Source organism: Ursus arctos, unplaced genomic scaffold (genome assembly GCF_023065955.2).
Source record: "Ursus arctos isolate Adak ecotype North America unplaced genomic scaffold, UrsArc2.0 scaffold_16, whole genome shotgun sequence".
Taxonomy (NCBI): Eukaryota; Metazoa; Chordata; class Mammalia; order Carnivora; family Ursidae; genus Ursus; species Ursus arctos.
Window position 1 is genome coordinate 24775391 of NW_026622830.1, and position 21838 is coordinate 24797228.

General features: G+C 46.6%; 1 protein-coding gene across 1 annotated transcript; it reads right to left on the reverse strand.

Moving 5' to 3' along the window:
* Positions 1-13630: 13630 nt before the first annotated feature.
* Positions 13631-21554, reverse strand: LOC113258270 (latherin-like). The gene is made up of 7 exons (XM_026502916.3): positions 21455-21554; positions 20130-20277; positions 18458-18562; positions 17423-17572; positions 15761-15842; positions 14863-14926; positions 13631-13725 (listed from the first exon to the last, which is right to left on the reverse strand). Exons 1-7 carry the CDS (start codon positions 21552-21554, stop codon positions 13670-13672), a joined length of 705 nt encoding a protein of 234 aa, XP_026358701.3. The 3' UTR covers positions 13631-13669.
* Between the last annotated feature and the right edge of the window lie 284 nt (positions 21555-21838).

The following is a 21838-nucleotide window of genomic DNA, read 5'->3' on the forward strand; positions in this document are numbered from 1 at the left end:
CCTGGGTTCTGGGACTTGCCGGTGTCAAGAAGGGTCAGATGGTACCCAGGTGTGTGGTTGCGGAGGTGGCTGCCTGAATGAGTGGACTCATGGCTTTCTGTGGGAGGACGACACCAGAGTTAGCCCTGAGCATGCTGTGGGCAGGTGTCATGATGGGCTGTGGCAGCTGCCACTGGGCTTTGCTCACATGGTGAGGGCAGCAGGTGGAACCCTGTGGGGAGGGCCAGGGATTCAGAGGGAGGCTGTGTTGCTTGGATACGCCCAGTAGAGCCCACTGTTGGGTCATCCAGCGGGAGTCCTCTCCCAGACCCTGCACAGGCTGGGTGTTGGGGATCCCACAGTAAATGAATGAGGGTGGCTAATTTCAGGCTCTCCAATTGAACTAGGGCTTTCTTAAGGGCAAGGTTATTCGCGATGCCTACCATGATGCTTGCTTGCCAGGAATCAGTGTTAATGAATGTTTGTTGAGTGCTAAATGACTGAATACATGAATGAGTGAGAATAGTTGATCTCTGAACCACCTACCGAATTATAAGTTTCTGGAGGACAGGGTGTGAGTCGATTTAATTCTCATGTGTCCAGTGCCTCCCATGTTTACTGCATGGTAGTTAGCAATAAATGGTTGTTAAATGATATGAATGAATGAATGAATGAATGAACAGTTGGATGGATGGTTTATGGGTGAGATTTACAGGAGGCAGACAGAGAGTCTTGAAGCCAAAGCATTAGGTTTTACTTCATTGCTCTGGATTTGGGGGTCAGAGAAACTTCAGTTCGAATCCCCCTGTCCTCGCCATCTCAAGAAATGGTGCCACAATCCATCTAGTTGCTTTGGCCCCAGCCCTTGGAGTCCCTCTTGACCGTTCTTTCCTCATTGCCCACAGCCCATCTGTCAGGAAATCCTGTCAGCACTTCCAGAATCTGACCACGTCCAGCAGCTCCTTCTCAGCCACCCTCACACTGGCTTGGATTACTCAGGGGTGTTCCTACTTGATTTCGTGGCTTTCTCCCTTGCCCGCCTACAATCTCTTTTGCACACAACAGCCTGTACAATCATTTTTTTAAAAAAAATTTGTTTATTTTTATTTGGGATGGGTGGAGGGGCAGAGGGAGAGGGAAGGAAGAGAATCCCAAGCAGACTCCCTGCTGAGTGCAGAGCCCAAAGCAGGGCTTGATCTCACCACCCTGAGATCATGACCTGAGCCAAAACTGAGAGTCAGACACTTAACTGACTGAGCCACCCAGGTGCCCCCTGCATGGTCATTTTAAGATGTTAATCAAAATTCTTTAAAGTTTCCCACTGCAGCCACACAGGCCTCCGGGGTCTGGGCCCCACAGTTCAGCTCTGAGACAAAGGCACTCTTCACTCCGTGCTCTCCTCCCGGGCTGTAGGGAATGTGCAGGGTCCTTTGCAGAGCTCATGAAGCCCTGGGGCCATCCTTGGGCACTTCACATCCAGTTTTGTAAGCGATCATAACGAAAGCATTAGTTCAGGGTGATGGCTTTCCGGAATTGACGTCCTCGCAGGGTTCACACTCCCCTTGGGGATGTTTGCAGAATATCAATTACCTCGAAATGTACTTTTCCAGTCTTCCTGGTCTTGTGTAACCAGTTGGGATTTTGTTATTTTTTGTCGAGAAAATTGGAGAAGAGTGGGCACTGTTGGGAGGAGCAAACCTGTTGTCATTGGCTCTTTGGAGGTCTGAACTTGGCAGTCCTGCCCCATCATAGGCTGTGGGTCTCAGGGCCACCGAGTCTATGGAGATGACGAGGTAGAGGGTGTAGACTTCCAGCCTGGTGCAGGACAGGGGAGCAGGGAGACACTGCTCAGGGGTGAGCCCTGCAGTTCCTTGTCTTTGTGGTGCCCCCCATCCCTGTGGGGAGACTGACAGTCTTCAACCGTCCCTGCTGTGAGCACGTGATGGTGACATGTGGTTGTGAAGGGGAGGCGGGAGGTGCTCGGCGAGGGCCCAGTGAGGGAACACCTGAGCAGTGGGGAGGGGGTTATCAGAGAAACGACTTCCCTGAGGAGACGGGGTTTGAGTGGACATTGAAGGGAAGGGTTAGCTGGTGGTCCGAGGATGGAGGTGCTGACATTTATTTGGTTGGCCTCGTTCACTGAGCTAAGCCTGCTCCACGGGTGATCTCATCCCACCCTTATAACATATGTGGGGGGACAGGGACCCAGAGGGACTCAGCGGCCTGTGATCTTATCCCGCCCTTATAACACATGCGGGGGGACAGGGGCCCAGAGGAACTCAGCGGCCTGTGGAGCTCCCAGCCGGGACAAGGGCGAGCTGCCACCCCGACAGGCTCCCTGGCTCTTCCCAGGGTGGTGAGATGTTGTTTCCTGTGGAAGGTGGAGCTGCTGAATGCCCCAAACCTCATCTATTAGCCACCACCTTCCAAAGAACTTTCTTTAGAACAAACTTCTTTACCTTTTTGGGGGGCATTTTGAAAATGTGATGAAAACTTTGGTTTGTCTGTTCAGAAAAACAAAATGTACCTAGTTAAAAAATGTTGCTCATAGTAGCAGGATTTCCATCCTCCTCCGAAGGTATGCCCATTGACACCAATTAGAACGCCCGCTTTGCGGGGTAACTGACTTTCAAGGAATTTGACTTGGGTAAAAATGTATTTATCCAGTCACCTATTACTTTCTGTGGGCCTACGATGTGCCAGGCACTGTGCTTGGCTCTAGGCAATAACAGACACCCTCCTTCTCCAGGAACTTCTAGTCTGGTGAGAGAATCAGAAGCAGACAAAATAAACAATGCATGGAATAATTACAAATCATAGCAAAGGGAAGAATATGGGTGAGATTGAGAATAGGAGAGAGGCCACTTTGGGTGACGCGTAGGGAAGGTCTCTCAAGAAGGTGACATTTGAGCTGAGTCCAGGAAGAGATGGAGTCTGCACTGAGTGTAGATGGGGGAGGGTGTGTCTGGCAGACAGAAGGGCAGGGGCAAAGTCCCTGAGGTGGGCAAGGTCTCAGTAGATTGGAGGAACAAAGGAAATGGGTGTGGCTGCATCTACTGGGTCAGAAGTTGGTGCCCAGGCTCCTGTTCATGGCTCCAGGGAGGGGGTGTCCAGCGTGACAAGGAGGCAGGAGTTTCCCCTGGCTGAACCAAGGGCCAAGCAGGCTTTTGTTCATGAGCACCCTCCTATAGTCGGGCAGAGGTGCCCCCCTCCGCCAACCCTGCAAACTCCCCCACACCCACCCCCCTGCAGCTCCTTGGGCTCTCAGGCAGCTCCAGGTCCCCAGCCAAAGGCAGAGGTCCTAAAACTCCAGGGGGCAGCAGAATGGGTAGAAGCAGAGTGGTGGAAGATTCCTGCACCTGATTCAGTGGGGTGGGCTGCTTTAGTTCATCGAGAATCATTCTTATATGGAATGGGACTCATTATTCACACAGGCATTCATTTATTCCATTTTTTCATAGAAATATATGTTTTTAGGGGTGCCTGGGTGGCTCAGTCGTTAAGCATCTGCCTTCGGCTCAGGTCATGATCCCAGTGTTCTGGGATCGAGTCCCGCATCGGGCTCCCTGCTCAGCGGGAAGCCTGCTTCTCCTTCTCCCTCTCCCACTCCCCCTGCTTGTGTTCCCTCTCTCGCTGCCTCTCTGTCAAATAAATAAATAAAATCTTAAAAAAAAGAAATATATGGTTTTTTTTTTAAAGATTTTATTTATTTATTTGACAGAGACAGCCAGTGAGAGAGGGAACACAAACAGGGGGAGTGGGAGAGGAAGAAGCAGACTCCTAGCGGAGCAGCCCGATGTGGGACTCGATCCCAGAATGCTGGGATCACGCCCTGAGCCGAAGGCAGACGCTTAACGACTGAGCCACCCAGGCGCCCCAGAAATATATGTTTTTAACAATCATAGAAGTCTAAAGACTGGAACTTTAACCCAAAGACAAACTTCTTGAAAAGGGGGTGAGGGGTAGGAGGGGAGGGGGTGCCCTCTGAATGGAATATCGGGTTTGACAAAGGATGATGAGGTTCTGGGTTCTGGTGTGGCCTGAAGCAGGGAAGGGAAAGTGGAAAGCTGGAGTTTCTGGGTACCTTGCAGTGCTTTCGGGAGGACAAGTGGGGCTTCTAGAAATGCAGATTCCTGGGCCACCCCTGAGCAATTTAGTCTATCTCTGGAGGTGGGAACTGGGACTAAGCTTCTGGGGGAGTCTGCTGCACGTGGTGCATGAGAACCATGTAACTGAAGTAGGAAGATGGTGCTAGACAACATTCGTTGAGAACTGTGCTCAGAGGGCAGTCTAAACGCTTTCCTTGCGATCATTTTTTAACCCTGCACGCAGCCCTTTGAGGGAGGTGCTGTTTTGACTGGCCTCCCTTTGCAGAAGCACAGAGAAGTTGAATAAAATCCCTGAAGTCATCAGCTGGGGCAGGTGGGGCTGGGGCAGGAGCAAGGCAGCCACACCCACAGAAGGGAGATCAGAGGAGCGGTCACTCATTCCCCATCTACCTCCTCCTCCCACATCCCACTCTGCTCCCCAACACCATCCCACAGCCCCCACAGGCATTGCAAGGAGAGCCAGGAAGAGCAACAGCGGACTTGTATTGAGCCTCAACTCTGTGCCAGGCTCTGCTCTAAGCTTTTGTTGTAGATTAATTTCATTAATGCAATAGCGCTGAAGGGTTGTGCTGTTTCTGCCGAACTTCTCAGATGCAAAGCCTGAGACACAGAGAGATGGAGTCACTTGCCCAAGGACACGCAGCTGGTAAGCCTGGAGCCAGGAGTCAAACCCAGGCTGTGTGGCTCTGTAGACTCTGTCTCGTCTCTAGATAAACTTGCCCACAACCCTTGCCCTTCATCCTGGGCTCTGTGAGCCTGTCTTATCCAGTGGCATTTCCTCTCATAATCCAGAGAGGCCACTAAAGACTCCAGGGGACTTGCATGGCAACTGTCAAAGATTTTCAACGAGCTGGAGTAGATCCACCAGGGGCAGTGAAGACTGCAGGTCTCACCATAACCATGAACTCTCTGAACCACTAGGGGGCGGGAATGGGCCCCATCAAGCCCAGGGTCCTACCAAGCAGAGATGTCCTCAGGAGAAAATGACCGGGGCAGGCCATTCACAATGACTAGCTATTCAGAGCCACGCCTGCGTTAAATGTCAGCCAGCGGGGAGGAGGAAATGTGCTCGAGTCCTTCTCCTTAAAGTGCACATCAGACCTCAGCATTCGTTGTAAGAAGCTTGAACAGGAGAAGTCAACTAAAAACAAAGCAGGCAGGGGTGCCTGGGTGGCTCAGTTGGTTGAGCATCAGACTCTGGGTTTCAGGGCATGATCTCAGGGTCCTGGGATCAAGTCCCTTGGTGGGCTCTGTGCTCAGCACTGAGTCTGCTTGAGATTATCTCTCCCTCTGCCCCTTGCCCTGCTCCTGCATGCAGTCTCTCTCTCTCTCTCCAATAAATATAAATCTTTTAAAAAAATAAAAACAAAGCAAGGAAGTAATAAAGATTAGAATAAAAATTAACGAAATAAAAACGGAAAAACATTAAAGAAAATCCATGAAGTCAGAAGCCAGTTGTTTTAGAAGATTAATACTATTGATAAAACTCTCGTCAGGTAGAGTCAGAAAGAGAGAGAGAAGACACAAATGACCAGTATCAGGAATGAGAGGGGTGACAGCATTACAGACTTTATAGGTATTATAAGGATAATGAGGAAATATTATGAATGACTTTATGCCAATTAATTCCACAACTTAGATAAAAGGAACAAATTCCTTGAAAGACACAAACTACCAAAGCTTCTCAAGAGGAAAAGGATAACCTGAAAAACCCTGTATCTATTAAAGATATTGACTTTGTAGATAAAAACCTTAGCGCACAGAAAACTTCTAGGCCTAGATTGCTTCATCGCCAAGCACCACATTATACCCAAGCAATTCCAGAAAATCGAGAAGAGAATACTTCTCAAGTCCTTCTATGGAGCCAGCCTTACCCTAATACCAAATCCAGACTAGGATCAATACTACAGACCAATATTTATCATGAACATAGGGACAAAAATCCTCAACAACATATTAGCGATTTCAATACAGATTTAGGTGTATAAAAAGAATAACACATCATGACTAAGTGGGGGTTTATCTCAAGACATCAGGTTTAGTTTGGCATTTGAAAATCAGTGTAATGCATCATATTGAGAAACATGGTATGTAGTCCATGAAGGACATCTCAGATTGCATGGTTATTTGATGTCCATGCTTAGATATTCATCTCTACGAGGACTCAGCAGCAAGACAGGAGCTAGTTTTAAAAATTAAAAGTTATCTGCAGGCCAGCATAGGGCTTTTCTCCAAAGCCCTAGAGATCCGTGCTGTGTTTCTCTTATTAGAGCTTGCCAGAGCATCTATAAACATCCTCATTTGCCATAGATGCTCTGAAAGTGCAATTGGTTCTGCCTCTAGGTCGTAAGGACAAAGTGGTAGAGAAAATGGCACTGCTTGCTGGAGAGCCTATTCTTGCTCTGATTCCTACTCGAACTGGTACCTTAAAGTTACTCCGTAGATGCATCAAAATAACACTTTTAATCGTGGTGTGCATTACCTTAAAAATTAAAACAGCCCATGAAGCTTTGTGCCTTTTGGTACTTGCAGAAACTTCGTTAAAGTGCTGGGGACCTGGGCTTTGATGAGATTTTATCTCACCTTCATCCTCATGTGTATTTTCCTAATGCCTTTAAATGCTTGTTAATTCCTGCTCATCGAGTTTAATCAGCCTAATGTTAACAATGTATTGGACATATGTGATGTTCTGTGATGTCAGCATGATCAAGATTTTTATGGATTATGCTGTGGTAGAGAGTCGTGCCGGGGAATACTGTGAAGGTGTGCTGATAGCGCTGCCACGTAAAAGCAAGCTGATTCTGACGGTCCCTACATCTTGAAATAGGGGGGAAAACATTTTCAAGGGCAGTAATGAATCCCAGGTGTCAGGGGCTGGGCTGACTTTAAGGACAGTGAACAGTCTTGTTAAATGGGGATGGGATAAGTATTGTGAGGTTTTTTGTTTTTGTTTTTTTCTAATGTGTCAACTTGGCTACAATCCCATTATTTAATCAGATGCTAACCTAGGTGTTGATCTGAAGGGAGTTTTCAGATGTAATTAAAGTCCATAATGAGATGACTTAATGTAAGGGAGATTATCCCAGATAATCCAGGTAGGACTAATTCAATTAGTTGGGAGGACTTACAAGCAAGGCTGAGGGGAGAGAGGGAGAGAGGGGAAGAGAGAGAGACAGGGAGAGAAGAGGAAGGAGGAGGAGAGAAGGAAGAAATAGTCCCTGTGGACAGCTTCAGTGCTAGATTCTCCCTTCCTCACGACTTGACCAGTGGGTTTTGATTTTGCTTAACCAACCCCCATAATCATGTAAATCAATTCCTTATAGTCCCTCTCTTTCTCTCCTCTGCATTAATCCTGACTGATACAAGTATCAGCATCCTTTTGTCCCTCAAATTAAAATGATGGCCTTTGTCTCTCCAATTTCCCCCCATAGTATTGCTTTGGTTTATTATCCTGTTACGAGAGAAAGCTCTGGTAGTTTCCACTTGGCCTTTCTTCTCCCAAAAGCTCTCCCTCCATGGATCAGAGAGCCAAATGGGGGTTCTGCCAGTTGCTAATTATGGCTCTTCCAATTACACATTAAAGAATTGGAGAAATAATCACAGAACGGGCCTATGTAATTATCAGACCCATTCTGAATCAAACGCATGCCAGAACTCCCATTTATCATTTGACAACCATAAGCCCACTTTGGTGGACCATAAAACTATTTTGGGTTACTGGAAAATAGCATAAATTCAGAGGCAGTAATAAATGTCAAAAGGTCAATTTGGGAAAGAATTGAAGGAAGACTTGGAGTGTATGTTATGGCAATATTGCAGGGTCCCTTGCCTCTCCTTCAATCAAGGATTCCTGATCCTGAACTGGCTTTTAACTGGAAATTGGATGAAAAGCTCTGACTTTCCATTTTGGCCACCCAAGTCAAGTTTCTGGATTCCAAACCTGGAGATCCTCCTGATCAATTAACATTTAGTAGGTGGACCATCTCTTTCCTTTCTAGGGAAACTGTGATCAATTAATAATTGCCGAATATTCTGATTACCCATTCATCGTTGTTATCCATTACAATAAACACGCCCTCTTGTTTCTACCAGTTTAGCTCCACCACTTGCTGTGTTCCTGGAATATCGCATCATCCCCCATTAAGATCAGGGAGTCCCTTTCAATGGCAGCATTTCCTAGGTAATAGAAAACAACTTTTCAAAAAAAAAAAAAAAAAGAACTTTTCAAGGATGTGGATGCTCTCCTAAGTAATGTATTTTTCAATTTTTTAGTGAAGAGATTGTTGTTTGGGCCCTCTCAGGAGATGTAATGGTGGGGGCACATGTGTTTGCAAAAGATAAATCTACTCATGGGGCGCCTGGATGGCACAGCGGTTAAGCGCCTGCCTTCGGCTCAGGGCGTGATCCCGGCGTTACGGGATCGAGCCCCACATCAGGTTCCTCCGCTATGAGCCTGCTTCTTCCTCTCCCGCTCCCCCTGCTTGTGTTCCCTCTCTCGCTGGCTGTCTCTATCTCTGTCAAATAAATAAATAAAATCTTTAAAAAAAAAAAAGATAAATCTACTCCAACAGTCCAATCTCCCAAGCCTTTGGATTCCTTACTTACATTGAACCTGGAAAGTTCTCAACCTCATTGAATGAAGGCCATTCTTGAGTTTATTTTCCAGTAACCAACACAATGAGCTATCTAGTATTAAAGCCAGAATCTTTTTTTTTTTTAAGATTTTATTTATTTATTCAACAGAGATAGAGACAGCCAGCAAGAGAGGGAACACAAGCAGGGGGAGTGGGAGAGGAAGAAGCAGGCTCATAGCGGAAGAGCCTGATGTGGGGATCGATCCCGGATCGCCGGGACCACGCCCTGAGCCGAAGGCAGACGCCCAACCGCTGTGCCACCCAGGCGCCCCCAAATCCAGAATCTTTGATAAAGGTACCCACCAATTAATTAGGAGCACCCCAGTTTATATTCTATCTTCTTTTGTCTAACAGATTTAGAATCGATTGCTGATGTGAAGAATGATGTGGTTTTAGAATATAGGTGAGGTTCGGTGGGGTGAGGTCCGGAGCTGAGGGGCCAAGAAAGAATTCTTGAGACGTCTTTGGTGCAGAATGATGGTTTTATTAAAGCATGGGACAGGATCAGTGGAAGTAAGGAAAAGGGAGATTTCAAAAGAACTTTCATATGCCGAAGAGGACCTATAAGATACTGGAGGATTTACCATTGTCAAGTTAAGGTTGTTTTCCCCTTTAGCAAGGTATTAACATTAAATAGTTGGGAGATTCCTGGAAGAATGTCACACATGTCCCACCCAAGAGTGGGGGGGTGGGGGAGGTAGCAGGGTGTCAGCTTGTGCTTTGTCTTCAGCTAACCTTCTAGTCCCTCATCAGAGAACAAAAGCAAAAGAAAAAGAATTAAACTTCCTTACAACTTACAGCCCATTGACAAGTATTTGGGACAGGCAGAGTGACCTTCCACAAGGAGCTTAGCTGCCTTGATGTTAATACTTTGCTAGAGGCAAAAGTCAACCTTAACTTAACATTAGCCTAACTCCCAGGATCCAGTAGATCTTCTTTAACATATAAAAATCCCTTTGGAAACTTCCTCTATCTCTATCCCCCAAGATATATGTTAGCCATCATCCTCCAAGCATATGGCCCACTAATATATATCTGAAGGATCTCCTGACTAGGGTTTTACTAGACAGTAGTAAATGACTTTTCCTAACAACCGCTAGTCCCTCAAGGTCCTGGAAACTTTGCTTCCAAATTCCTTAACACTATCCCTAACTCCTCTCAACTTGAAAGTGTATGGTCAGTCACTCCTCACAACCCCAGTGCAGCTTTTACTGCCCACAGGTCCTGTCCCCATGTTTTAATAAAACCACCTTTTTGCACTGAAGACATCTCAAGAATTCTTTCTTGACCGTTCGCTCTTGAACCCCAACATTTTCCACATCAATTGCTACACATATTCCCCACGTCTGCTGATATAGTTTTTTTTTTTAAAAAGTAATTATTTTGAGTATGTAAGTTATTCTATCCTTTATTCTTGTCCCGTGAAGCATGCTGAGATATGAACCAACTAATGGGTCTAGTGGTAACAAAGGGTGGTTGGGATGAGTTTTAAGGATCTTGGAGGAGAAACTCCAGGAACTGGGAAGTAGACTTATGAGAAGGGGGCTCCTGTTGGCTGGTGCAGTATTCTGAGGAATAAAGCTAATTTTGGAGCATTAAAAAAACAAAACCCAACAACTTGTAAACTGAGACCAACTTTCCCTGATTTGGTGAAAAAACCATTGCTGGGTGATGCTTAGGGGAATAGGAAGCAAATAGGAGAAAAAAGTTTTCTTTTCTCCTCCTTCAGTCTTGCAATTTCCCTCTAGTAAAGGATCCTAACAAGGAGTAGGCCAGTAAAGAAGGTAGGTGGTTTTCAGAGACCAACACCCAGCGCTTCAAAACAGAGAAAGATAGATTTGTAACCAAGAGAAAAAAGCTTAATAACCAACACAATTTATTTAAAAGAATAAGTGATGTAATGTATGCGTGCACAGAAGAGTGCCAGGCATGAATCAAGGTAGTGATAAGGAAGAAAAAGAGGGGGAGAAGCAGGTAGGGAGTAGAGTGGAGTGGTCATGCAAAGTTAATTGCTAATGACTTGAGGGACATGAACACTGAATAAAGGGCTCACTGGTGTTGGCCATGAAGGAAGTGATAGATGACCTAAAGTTAGTTATTTTGAGTTGGGTGGATAAGCCAGATTCTTCAAAATTGAGCACTGGACACTAAAGGTGAGGAAGTAGAAACAATGGATAGCAGTATCTTTCTTGAGAAATTTGGTGATAGAGGAAAGAAAAATGGGATTATCAGGGCTGAGATAAGTTTTCTTCCATAAACCACAGCTTTGTAGGTTGCCTGAGGGACTTATTGGATGAGACCAAAACTCTCACTTCACAGTGAGGAGATTGTGGCCCAAGCTACCCAAGGTCACAGAATCAGTCAGAAAACACCTCAGAAAAGACAGGATGACTTGTTCCTTAGTTTTTGGGAAACTCCCGGCCAGAGTGTTGAGGTATTTCTTAGATAAAGGCTAAATTAACCTAGGAATCCTCCCCCACTCTGCAAACTTTTGTCATCATGATCAGACCCACTGCCATCTCTAGCTATCTTTGCCCCTGCCCCACATGGCACTATAGAGGCAGGACAGCCCACTGTTCAGAGCTGCAAAAATTAAGTTTATTGTGAAAAGATTACAGGGAATCAGCACATGGCTTCTGGTGTGGAGTTACAGGGAAATAGCTTCCATACCCAGAGAAGTAGGAGGTCCTTGGAGTCCAGGGTGGGTAAAGAAATTCCAGGCGGTAGCTGAATAATCAACATGAGTGTCTGTATAGTTGATGGTCTGCAGTGTGGACAACATTCCAAGGAGGAGATCAGCAAGTGGGACCTGATTCTGTGTGAGATAATAAAGATACTAGTCAACTTCGTACTCCTTTATAACGAGGGTGTAATCCAGAGCTGAAAGCCTCTTCCTCTGCTAGCTCACGTCCCTTGTACTGCTGTCCACTATCCCTGGTGCTGAACCATAGTGCAGTCTCAGCACCCATCCCCTGCCTATCTCTGGATAAAAAATTCTGTTCCCTGTACCGTTTCTCATCAACTAATGGATCTTCCTTCTCACCTTGACTTACTTCATGACACAGGATGTAAAATACTGCCAGATGTCCTGTTTGATCAAAAGGCATTTCTTACTTTTAATATGGACAACACAGTCACATTTACAAAATAGTTTAGTTGAACCAAATATGTCTGTGGACTGAATAGGACATGGGGGCACAGTTTGGAGCTGCTGTGATAGATGGCAGCCTGGATGTATTGGTGGGTATGAGATGAGATGCTCCAGGCTTTTCAAAGTGCTGCAACTGGCAGCACGTTAGTTAGAACTACATTGTCCAGTATGGCAGCCACTCGCCAAACGTGGATGTGGAGCAATTGCAGCTAGTCCAAATTGAAATGTCCTATAAGTATGAAATACACGCTAGATATCAAAGACTTAGCACAAGAAATAGAATGTAAAATATTTCATTAATAATTTTATATTGATTAAATGTTGACATAATATTTGGATATATTTGACAAATGAAATATATTGCTAAATGTAATGTTTCCTTTTCCTTTTAAAAATTTCATCACTAAAAATTCTAAGTTACATGTGTGTTTTTTGTTATATTTCTATTGGATAGCACTCGTTTAGAATCTTACATAACTAAGCTATCAACCCAAAGACATAAATTCAATTATAGTGTTGGCCATTTAATTTCTTATGTTCCTTTTCATGGACTGCACCTTCTTCTTGGTGGCTCAACCCATCACATGAACCCTTGTTCTCAGAAAACATGTGTATAGTTCACTACAGACTTGTCCTTACCACTCATGCCTCCATCCTCTATGACTCCTATGACCAGTCACCTAGAGCTTCTGCCCACTGTTCAGAGCATCAGGTCTTTTCCACTCCCGTGTATTTGCACATCATGTATCCTCTGCTTTTAATGTTTCTTTCCCACCATAAAAAAAACTCTTAATCATTCTTCAACATCCAGTTTAAATCCTATGTCCTCTTGAAGCCCTCGTGGAAGTCCCCAGGCAGTGCTGCTGGATCTTGCCTCTCTACTTTCACAGACTCCCAACCAGAACACTTCATTGCATATAAAATTGCCTATTTATTTGTCTTATCCTTTACTAGGCTGGGGACTCTTAGGGCTGTCTGATTTTTGTAATGCTGGCACCTGGGGTACAACGGGGAATAAGAAAAAGTCCTTGCTTGCATGAAATACACATTCTAGTAGTGGAGACAGAAAAGAAACAGTATAGTAAAAAGTCAGATCATAATGAATTTTACGAAGAAAAATAAGGAGGGAAGAGAGTGGCAGATATGCTTTTTTTGGGAGACCTGAGATGGTGACACTTGAGCGAGTGTATTCAACATAGAATAGTTGCAAATAAATACATGATATGTGAATAAAACTCTTTTCACAGAACGATGCCTCCTATAACCGAGCCCCTCCCACATCCCAGTCACATTGCTCTCCTTTCTTGCTTCCAGAAGGAAAACTCATTCCTGCTTCAGGGCTTTTGCACGTGCTCATCCTCCTGTCTGTGATGTTTTTCCCCTCGGTCTTGGCACAACTCCTGTGTTACTGTTCATGGCTCAGCCGAAAGATCTCACAGAGACTTCTGCCTGACTCTACTCTCTTAATTTGATGCCTTCCTCCCTGCCCCCACCCATCACTCTCTCACACCCTACTTTGTTTCCTTTATAGTACCCACCATTCTCTGGAATTTAGTTGACCGTGCATTTATTTCCTAGCCCATGTCAGTACACCCAACTAGGATAGAAACTCCGGGAGAGCAGAGTCTTGTGTTGTTCATGGTCATATCCCTAGCAGTTAGCACATGTAGAAGCTTACTTGAAATTTTAGGAATGAATGAATGACACATTTATAATGACCCTAAAGGCCAAGTGCCATCACTAAGAAATGGAAATATGCTCTGATCTCTCACCGGATTGGTGCAAATGTGGCTCCTTTACTGTGGGGATATTTGGATGGAGGCTCCGTACCCGCCCTGTTGCAGCAGCAGACCTAGAAGGCAAAACAGATACCTTAATGGGAGTAAAGGAGGATCAGAGAGGCCAAAGGAGTTTTCTCCTGCTCCAGATGGGGGCAGAGCAGGGTCAGGGAATGAGCCAAACACTTGGGGACATGAGGTTGGGGCTGGAGGCTCTGCTAAGTTGCTGGCATCTCTGATCACTTCACTGACGGTTCTGGGCCTTGGTTTCCTCATCTATAAATTGGGAGCAACGGGTCCTCCCAAGCTAGTAACTAAAGAGCTATACATTGAAACAAGACCGTGAAAGAAGTTGGCATTACAGCAGCTGGTCCCTATTTGCCTGGCCGCATCTCCAGAATGGTGGCCCAGTATCAGCGAAGTGAGGCTATTGGATAAGCTGCCTCACGCACATTTACTTTGTGTGAGTCTGGGAGCCACACTTTGGGAGCTTTAAGACTCATTCTGATTAATTGCCTTAAGCTTCCTACTTCATAAATAGTGAGCTCCCTGTCAGTGGAGGTATGTGAGCAGAGGCCAGAAAACTGCTTGCTGGGAGAGATATTTAAAGGAACTTTAGAAACTCCAGCAGCTAGCACTTGGTAGGACTAATGAATCTTCAGTGAACAAAGGAAGAGTCCTTTCAGCCCAGAAATTCTGTTGGTTTTCAGATTCTCACTGGGGGCCTCAGCTGCCTGCTTTGGCTTCTGGCAGACCTGGAAACTTTGGGTGCTTGGAAGTAGACACTACTAGAAGGAGGCAGTCTTTGGGCTGAAACCAGGCCAATAGTCTGCTCATTATGCAACATCATCCAATCTAGAAGGGTAAAAGAGAAATCAGGCAGCCTTTTTCCCCCAGAAAAGCTCCCATTTATATCTCAGCTTCTCTAGGCTTTGGGGCCAGAATGGAATTGAAACCAGCACATGTTTGGCTAGTGGCAGAGGTTCAGTGGTCAGTACAGGCAGAGTGTTTAACCCTGGCCGTGGGGCCGGGGCTGGCTCAGTAAGCCCGCTGAGTTTATGAGGACCATCAGTGGCAGGAACCGTTCTGCCTCACTGAGGACGGGTTGTTTCCTCTAGGAGAAGCGTCAGGGAGAGGAGATGTAAAGGGCGAGGGAGCAGTCTGAGCTTTCTGCCGGGGTGTTCCTCTGTCTTCTCACCACCAGCACTTACTAATCAGTTCGTTAGTCACTTGCGGATTCAGGTTGTGAAGAAACGAATTAATGAAGGGACAGGTCTGAAAGACAAGAAGGTATGCAAGAGTCAGGAGGAGGGCTCCACCAGTGGAGGCTGTGAATATTCAGGGGGCAATCAGGGCAAGTTCTCCTTCTAAGCCAATCTATCCTAGGGAACAATCAAGTAGGGGGGTTGGGGGGACAGACTGCCCTGGGGTCCCATGTTAGCTGAGCTATTTGGCAGCTCTGTGACTTAGGTAAGTCATTGGCCATCTCTGGAACTTTTTCTTAAATCTGGAAACAGATAATACTCATTATTTAGAATACGAGATTGTTTGGAGGATAAGAAAATTCATATAAGACCCTTAGCACAGTGCCTGTGTGCTTAATGAATATTAGCTGTTCGTTTTATGATTACTTATACTTATTTTACAGATAAGGAAACTGAGTCTCGGAGAGGCTTATCAACTTTCTCCAGTCACACAGACCCTGATTTTGACTTGAAGAATTTAGTATCTGTAAAGCATTTTATCAGTGCTGGTTGCAGAATGGGAACTTGATAAACGCCGCTTCCTCTCTCCCTAACTGTCCTTCCTGAAAGATGTCCTTCCAGTTTATATATATATATTTAAAGATTTTATTTAATTATTAGAGAGAGAGAATGAGCTGTGGGAAGGGGCAGAGGGAGAGGGAGAAGCAGGTTCCCCTCTGAGCAGAGAGCCCGATAAGGGGCTCAATCCCAGGGCCCTGAGCTCATGACCTGAGCCAAAGGCAGCCGCTTAGCCGACTGAGCCCCCAGGCGCCCTGATGTCCTTCCAGTTTATTAAGAAGATGTAGTCCACCAAGCTCTGGGTCTCAGACTAAAACACTGAAATACTCTGGGTTTGTATACTTACTTTTGCTCCCAAATTATGGATTATTAGGTCTCCCAGGACTCTCTCTACGTTTTCCACAATAAGTTTTTTCACTGGGGTGACACTAAATGAAGAATGAAAGTAGAACAGATTAAATTCTCCCAAACTCTCCTTTCTTTACATCACTTATGTGCTCAGTTGACCCCACGTTATTTAAAGTCTCCTTGTTTCCACGGCATTCCGTGACCCCAGCCTTGCCCTTCTGCTCCAACCTACCTCTTGCGCTCCTTAAAATTAATCTTCCAGTTGAAATCACCCTGCCCTCATCGTTGTTCCCCATGACCCACCCCCCATCTCCTTGCCTATTTTGTTCCTCTCTTGGAATGCCTTCTTCAGCTTCTACTACCCTTTTAGGTCCTGATCACTCTCTCTCACTTTCCTATTCCTCTCATTATCTAATGCTCCGATAGAATTTTTCTCCTTAGTCCTATGGTCGTGTCTTCATGGAAGGGGTAGTGTAATGTCATTCTTCGGTTGGGGGAGAGGAGAAAGAAGCATGGGGGGGGGGGGTAGCAGTGTAAATGTGTCTTCAGAAAGGATAGATCTCATTTTCAGGCAATGTTTGCTTTACATATAAACCAGCTGATCTACCCCTTCCCCCCTGGGGACTCAGATTTCCCTCAAAGGAAAGACTAGTTTTCTTCAACAAATCAAAAGACACGGAGCCACACTGACAGAATTTCCCCTGAGGGAAATGGCTGTGAGTCAAGGGTGTCATTGTCTGGAACAGGACAGGAGGACATTACCAGAGGTGTTAAGAGCTCAGAAAGGATTCCACCCTCAGATCTTTCTTGATAAGAGTGAGCAACTGGGAGATGAATCAGAATAAAGAATTCACGAATGAAAAAGACCCGATGTACAATAGGTTGGTGATGACTGTTGGATTCAGTTGATCATGGGCATGAGCCTAACTTTTTAAAAAATCTTATAAAAGAAGTCTGTAAAAAAGAGATTATAAATTTAGAAGATAACACTTCATAAAAGGTCAAACCTCTGAAAAGTTACTCTGAAGAGGAGGTGTCAAGGACCAATAAACAAATGGTGAAATCCTTGCTCTCCTGGTAGTCAAGACAATGGCACCCATGCGATTTTCTGCTGAAACTCCCTACTGAAGAGGGAAGTTGTAAAGATGAGAATAATTGGTCCAGATTGGCTATGGGGTGAAGTTTGACCAATGCCAGTCAGGAACACCTCACTTCAGTTCTGTTGGCGAGGTATTTGGTAAGGGATTTGGAACGCCTTAAAACTATTACATACCTTCAAGTTTAAAGGTCATAAAACTGTTTATACTCTTCCAGTAATCTTAGGAATCTATAATTTCCTGCACCAAAAGTTTCAGGATTATTTACAATAGCAAAAAATTCAGAAATAACCTAAATGTCAGCCAGTAATCTAGTAAGCCTGCTTTGTTTGTCCTCGGTACCATTCAGGGAATCTCTTTTCATGTCAGTGAAAATATTATTTTCATAATAAACAAAAATTCTAAATGACATGAAGTTCTTTTTGTAAGACACACATCCCCAAATGCACAAAAGGCTCATTGGAGAAGGGATTGTTTTGCTGGTGACATCTTTCACGTGAAGACTCCTTGGGGCAACCTCATAACCACTTGGATGCAGAGAGAGAGAAACATGGAGAACTTACAGATTTTCAGATTGGATCCGTACAGTGTCAGGTGCAATCCTGCAATGCCCAAAGGCAAGTTGGTGTTTGCCGCCTGCACCCTTCTCCAAATAAAGCTGGACTCTCATATCTGTCTGTACATAGAATATGCAGGGATTGAGAGCCGGAAACCTGTGGGAGGAAAGAATGAAGGCTGGTGGGAGAGAGCCTCAGGACTTACTTTCCTCCCATTTGTTTCCAGAATGAGGGTTCCCCCTGTTTGCGCAGGTCCCTCAAAATCACCCTGTGGAGTTCATTTCCTCATTTTTCAAAAGAGGTGATTGGAGAGAACAGGGATGGCATTCTCCAAGTCGTGCATCCAGCCAGTGGCGAAGCCGGGTGGGTTTGTGTTCAGGGTGTATAACTGATACCTGCTCTCTCTGGCTCGAGGGACAGTTAGAAAGGAAACGGTTGATTTCTAAGTATAGCATCCTATCAAAACTGAGAAACTGTGACTTTGAAAAATACTCTTCTGCAGGTCACACACTCCACGGCCTCCAGAGCCAGGCTTGAGCTGGAAATGAATAAGGGAGACCAGGGACTGGTTTCACAGAGAGGGGTGACAGCTGGGATGAACGGAAGAATGCCTGTTCTCCCCGAAGACACACCGTGCAGACCAAACAAAACACACCTGTGCACAATCTCTAGGCAATGGTGCCAAGGGGCATTGGGGTCTAGAGCAGATTCTGTGGGTTGTCTTACGTTGTATTCAGCCAGAGCTGAGTGAGCTCAGAAGTCCAAATAAATGAAGGCGGGGCAGTCTGGGTAAAGCACAGAAAGGAAACTGGCTCAACCTGCCCTGCTTTCCCTAGAGAGGCCCCAGCTTGGAAGCATTCAGGTATTCCACATGCTCTGATCCTACCCGTAGAGAGTGGCCCAGGCCCGGGGAGGGAGGGTGTTTTGCCCCAACCACACGAGACTTCCACTGGACACCCTTTAGTTATGGCTGCTTCCCACACCCACACATCTGGGCAAACGTGGATGAAACTGTACAAGCAACTTGCAGCGTCTACTTACTTTGTTTGTATGGAAAATGCCAATGGTATCCGCAAATCGACCCCCTTGAAGTTAGGCGAGTTCTCAAGGGAGACCCGAAGGAGTCGAAAGTCTTTCACCTGCACCCTGGGTGAAAAAACAGCACAACAGGGAAGGTTGTGACTCTAGCCACAGGTGGACCCTACTGTATGCAAAAGCAGGTCCCCTGCAGAGCAGAAGCTGAACGTAGGCAAAGATGGTTGCTGACTCATTAATCATGTAATTTATCGCATAGCTGTTGTGCTCCGGGAATACAGCCCTGAGCAAACAGAAGCTCTTCCTTAATGCATCACAGAATGGTCATGTCTAGCGCTTTGGCCAGCACCAAGCAGGCTGGAGTAAGTGAGTGAATAAATAATAAGTAGAAGATGGAAAGCTCTAGACAGCTCCTGCTTGGGCAGAGCGTATATGTGTACAAAAGTCAATGCAGTAAGTGAATCATACAGAATGTGTCAGGTGATGGGTGTGGTGACGAAAAGGCCTGGCAGGGTTAGGTGAAGAGGGTGACACTGCGAGGAGCGATATTTCCGAGTGTCTGGGAAGGCTTCTCACCACAGGGAACACTGGAGCAGGGTCATGAATGAAGTTACGGTGCAGGTATGAGGATAGCCAGGGGAAGAAAGGGCCAGGCAGAAGACAGGAAGTGCATAGGCCCTGAGACTGAAACGGCAGTGGGCTCAGTGTGGCAGGTGGGGAGGGGGGAGAGGAGAGGGCAGTCAGGGCCAGGTCACAGGGGCCCTGTGGGCCAGTGATAAGACCTTTGGGTTTGGTTCTGAGAGCAACTAGAAGACATTACAGGGTTTGCGCAAGGGAGTTACAGTGTCTGGCTGACTTCTTGGAAAGACGCTTCTGGATATGGGTGGAACAGAATAGAGGGGGAGGGGGCTTGCCGTGGAAGCAAGGGGACCTGGGAGCATAAGTCAGAGGGAGATGATGGTGTTTCAGACCAAAGGAGGTGGAGAAAATGGTTTTAAAGGTATTAGTGACGGGGTGTGTGGACAGGCTGCATGGGGCTGTGAGTGAAGAGAGGGGCATTGGACGATGTCAGGATTTTCGTTTAGAGCGACTGGGTGGGTGGAGTTTCATTAGCTAAGACGGGCCTGGCTGGGGGAGGAGCAGACTGGGACGGGGGTGGGAGTCGGCCGCTCTGTTGAAGGTACTAAGAAGAGGGACCTGGGTCTTCTAGGCTCTGCTGGTCAGATGGCATCGATTTTTGTGATTGTCACATCGTTACTGCAGGGGTTGTTGTAGCTGGTACTGCTGATGGTCTTACTGAGGACAGGGAGCTGTGTAAGCCCGTTATGTGTATTTTTTATTTCACTTAATATTTACAACAGTCGTATGGGGTCAGATGCTAGAGTTCCCATGTAACAGCAGCAGGAGTTGAGTCTCAGAGGGGGGAAGAGACTGGGGGTGAGCAGCCATTCTCTTCCCCGTCAGAGAGACTGAACCCCAGTCTTCAGCATCTCCCTGGCTTCTGCCTCTGTCCCCAGTGGGGATTTCTCTCTGCCAGTGGGTCTTAGTCCATCAGAGTGGGAAGGGCTGTTAGTTGAGGAAAGGGCCTCTGTAGAATCAAGAAAATGCCAGGAAGGTGCTCACAAAACAACAACCCAGGACAGTCTGGACATGGGGTTTCTGCTCAGAGACCACTCACATTAAATTGGCATCTTGGTTGGTGAGCAGGCCGCCCAGGATGTTCTGGTTGCCTCCTGCAACGCTGAAGACACTCTGCAGTGACCCCTGGAAGTCAATTGTCTGCAGGGCGGAAAGAACGTTCGTACCAAGGAGTCCTTGTGTCAAACCTGAAAAACAAATCCGCCCCCCGACCCCACCATTAGACATTTAGATGCCGCAGCTTCTCAGATGCAGCCTTGACTCTGAGCATGTCCCACATGTGGACCCTACTCCTCATTCGCCTAGTTTTCCTGGCCTGCTTGCTGCTGGGCCGCGTTCCAGGCACGATCATTCAGCAAATATCTGTAGAGGCTGACTATGTGCCAGGGCCATGCCAGCCTGCCTCGGTGAGAACAGGCGGCACTCCCGGCCCTCGGGGAGCTGGCGTTCTGGTGGGGATGAGGGAGGAGAGATGAGAGAGTAGTGAATAAAGGGACATGCGCGAGTCAAGTGCAGATATGTGCTGTGAAGGGGCTGGTTTCGAAATACTCCACAACCAGGTGTGCGTGGGCACCAGCCAATCAGGACATCCGCCAGAGCTCCGTGGTCCTGCAGCCCCTGGGCAGTGCCACGTGTTGACTCAGTAGGTTTTGGTTGGTGAGGAGGCTGGAGTCCTGGGGCTGAAGGTGGGGTGGTTAGGGTGATGGGGGGTGTCATCTGGGGCATCTCTGAGCAGGGGCTACTTCCCAAGGAGTTTAGGAAAACATTTCAGTATTTTAACCACCACAGCCAGACTATGCATTCTGCTGAAGCTATTTCTGTCATGAGGGAAAAGTAAAAGGCAGAGTGAGGAGTTGAGAGTATTGGGCGAAGGCAGTAATTCATGCAAGGATATCAAGGAATGTCTTCTGCAAATGCAACGTTTTAGCAGAGACTTAAAAGAACGGAGGGAGCCATGTTGATAGTTAGCGGAACAGTGTTCCGGGCAGAGGGAACAGCAGTGCTAAGGTCCTGGGGTGGGCTCAATGTGTTGAGGAGACTACTGTGGCAGGAGGGGAGCCAGTGAATGCGGGGTGGTACGAGAGGTGAGCAGGGGCCAGTCGAGGTGGGGCTGGGCCTTTTGATGGTGGGTTTTAATAGAGAGACCAGGGCAAGGAGACAGGAAAGAGGGGAATCTTGGGAGACCAGTATTAAACACAGTAATGTAGTGATGATCAGAGCAGCTAACGATTAATCATATTATTAACTGTGTCCCAGGCACAATGCTAATTAGAACTTAACCCACATCGGCTCACGGTCTAGACTTTCAGGAGAGGCCTATGGTCCTGACAAGGCCAGGGGTGACCCAAGGCAGGGCAGTCTCACCATTGGTGATCTGGGAAGAAACTCGGGACAGGACCTCTTGAGCAGAGGCTGAGGCAAGCAGTCCACAGAGGAGGACGAAGAGGCCGGAGAGCTTTAGCATCTTGGGTCAGGTACCTGTGGGGGAGCAGGCAGAGAGGGTCAGCTGTGGGGTCATTCTCTGAGAGGGTCTCCCCAGAGCTTGGGTCTACGGTGGCTACAGAACTCATGTGGACATATTTTACAGGTGGGGCCAGTGAGTTTCAGAGAGGAGACATGCTTTTTTCTTCACAGTGTAGAGCAAGAAATGAAGAGTCCAAGAGATGAAGTCACCTGCCCCAGGCCGCACAACCTGTATATAGGCCCAAGGGTGCTGGACATAAAAGCTTTTCCTGCAGGGCTACAGTC

Excerpts from the sequence above, each read along its gene's own strand:
- LOC113258270 (XM_026502916.3), bottom strand. The coding sequence starts at position 21,554 with ATGCTAAAGCTCTCCGGCCTCTTCGTCCTCCTCTGTGGACTGCTTGCC. Across the intron at positions 15,843-17,422 it reads CGGATCCAATCTGAAAATCT|TGTCACCCCAGTGAAAAAAC; the intron begins GTAAGTTCTCCA and ends TTCTTCATTTAG. Across the intron at positions 14,927-15,760 it reads TCCATAATTTGGGAGCAAAA|ACCTGTCCCTTCATTAATTC; the intron begins GTAAGTATACAA and ends CTTGTCTTTCAG.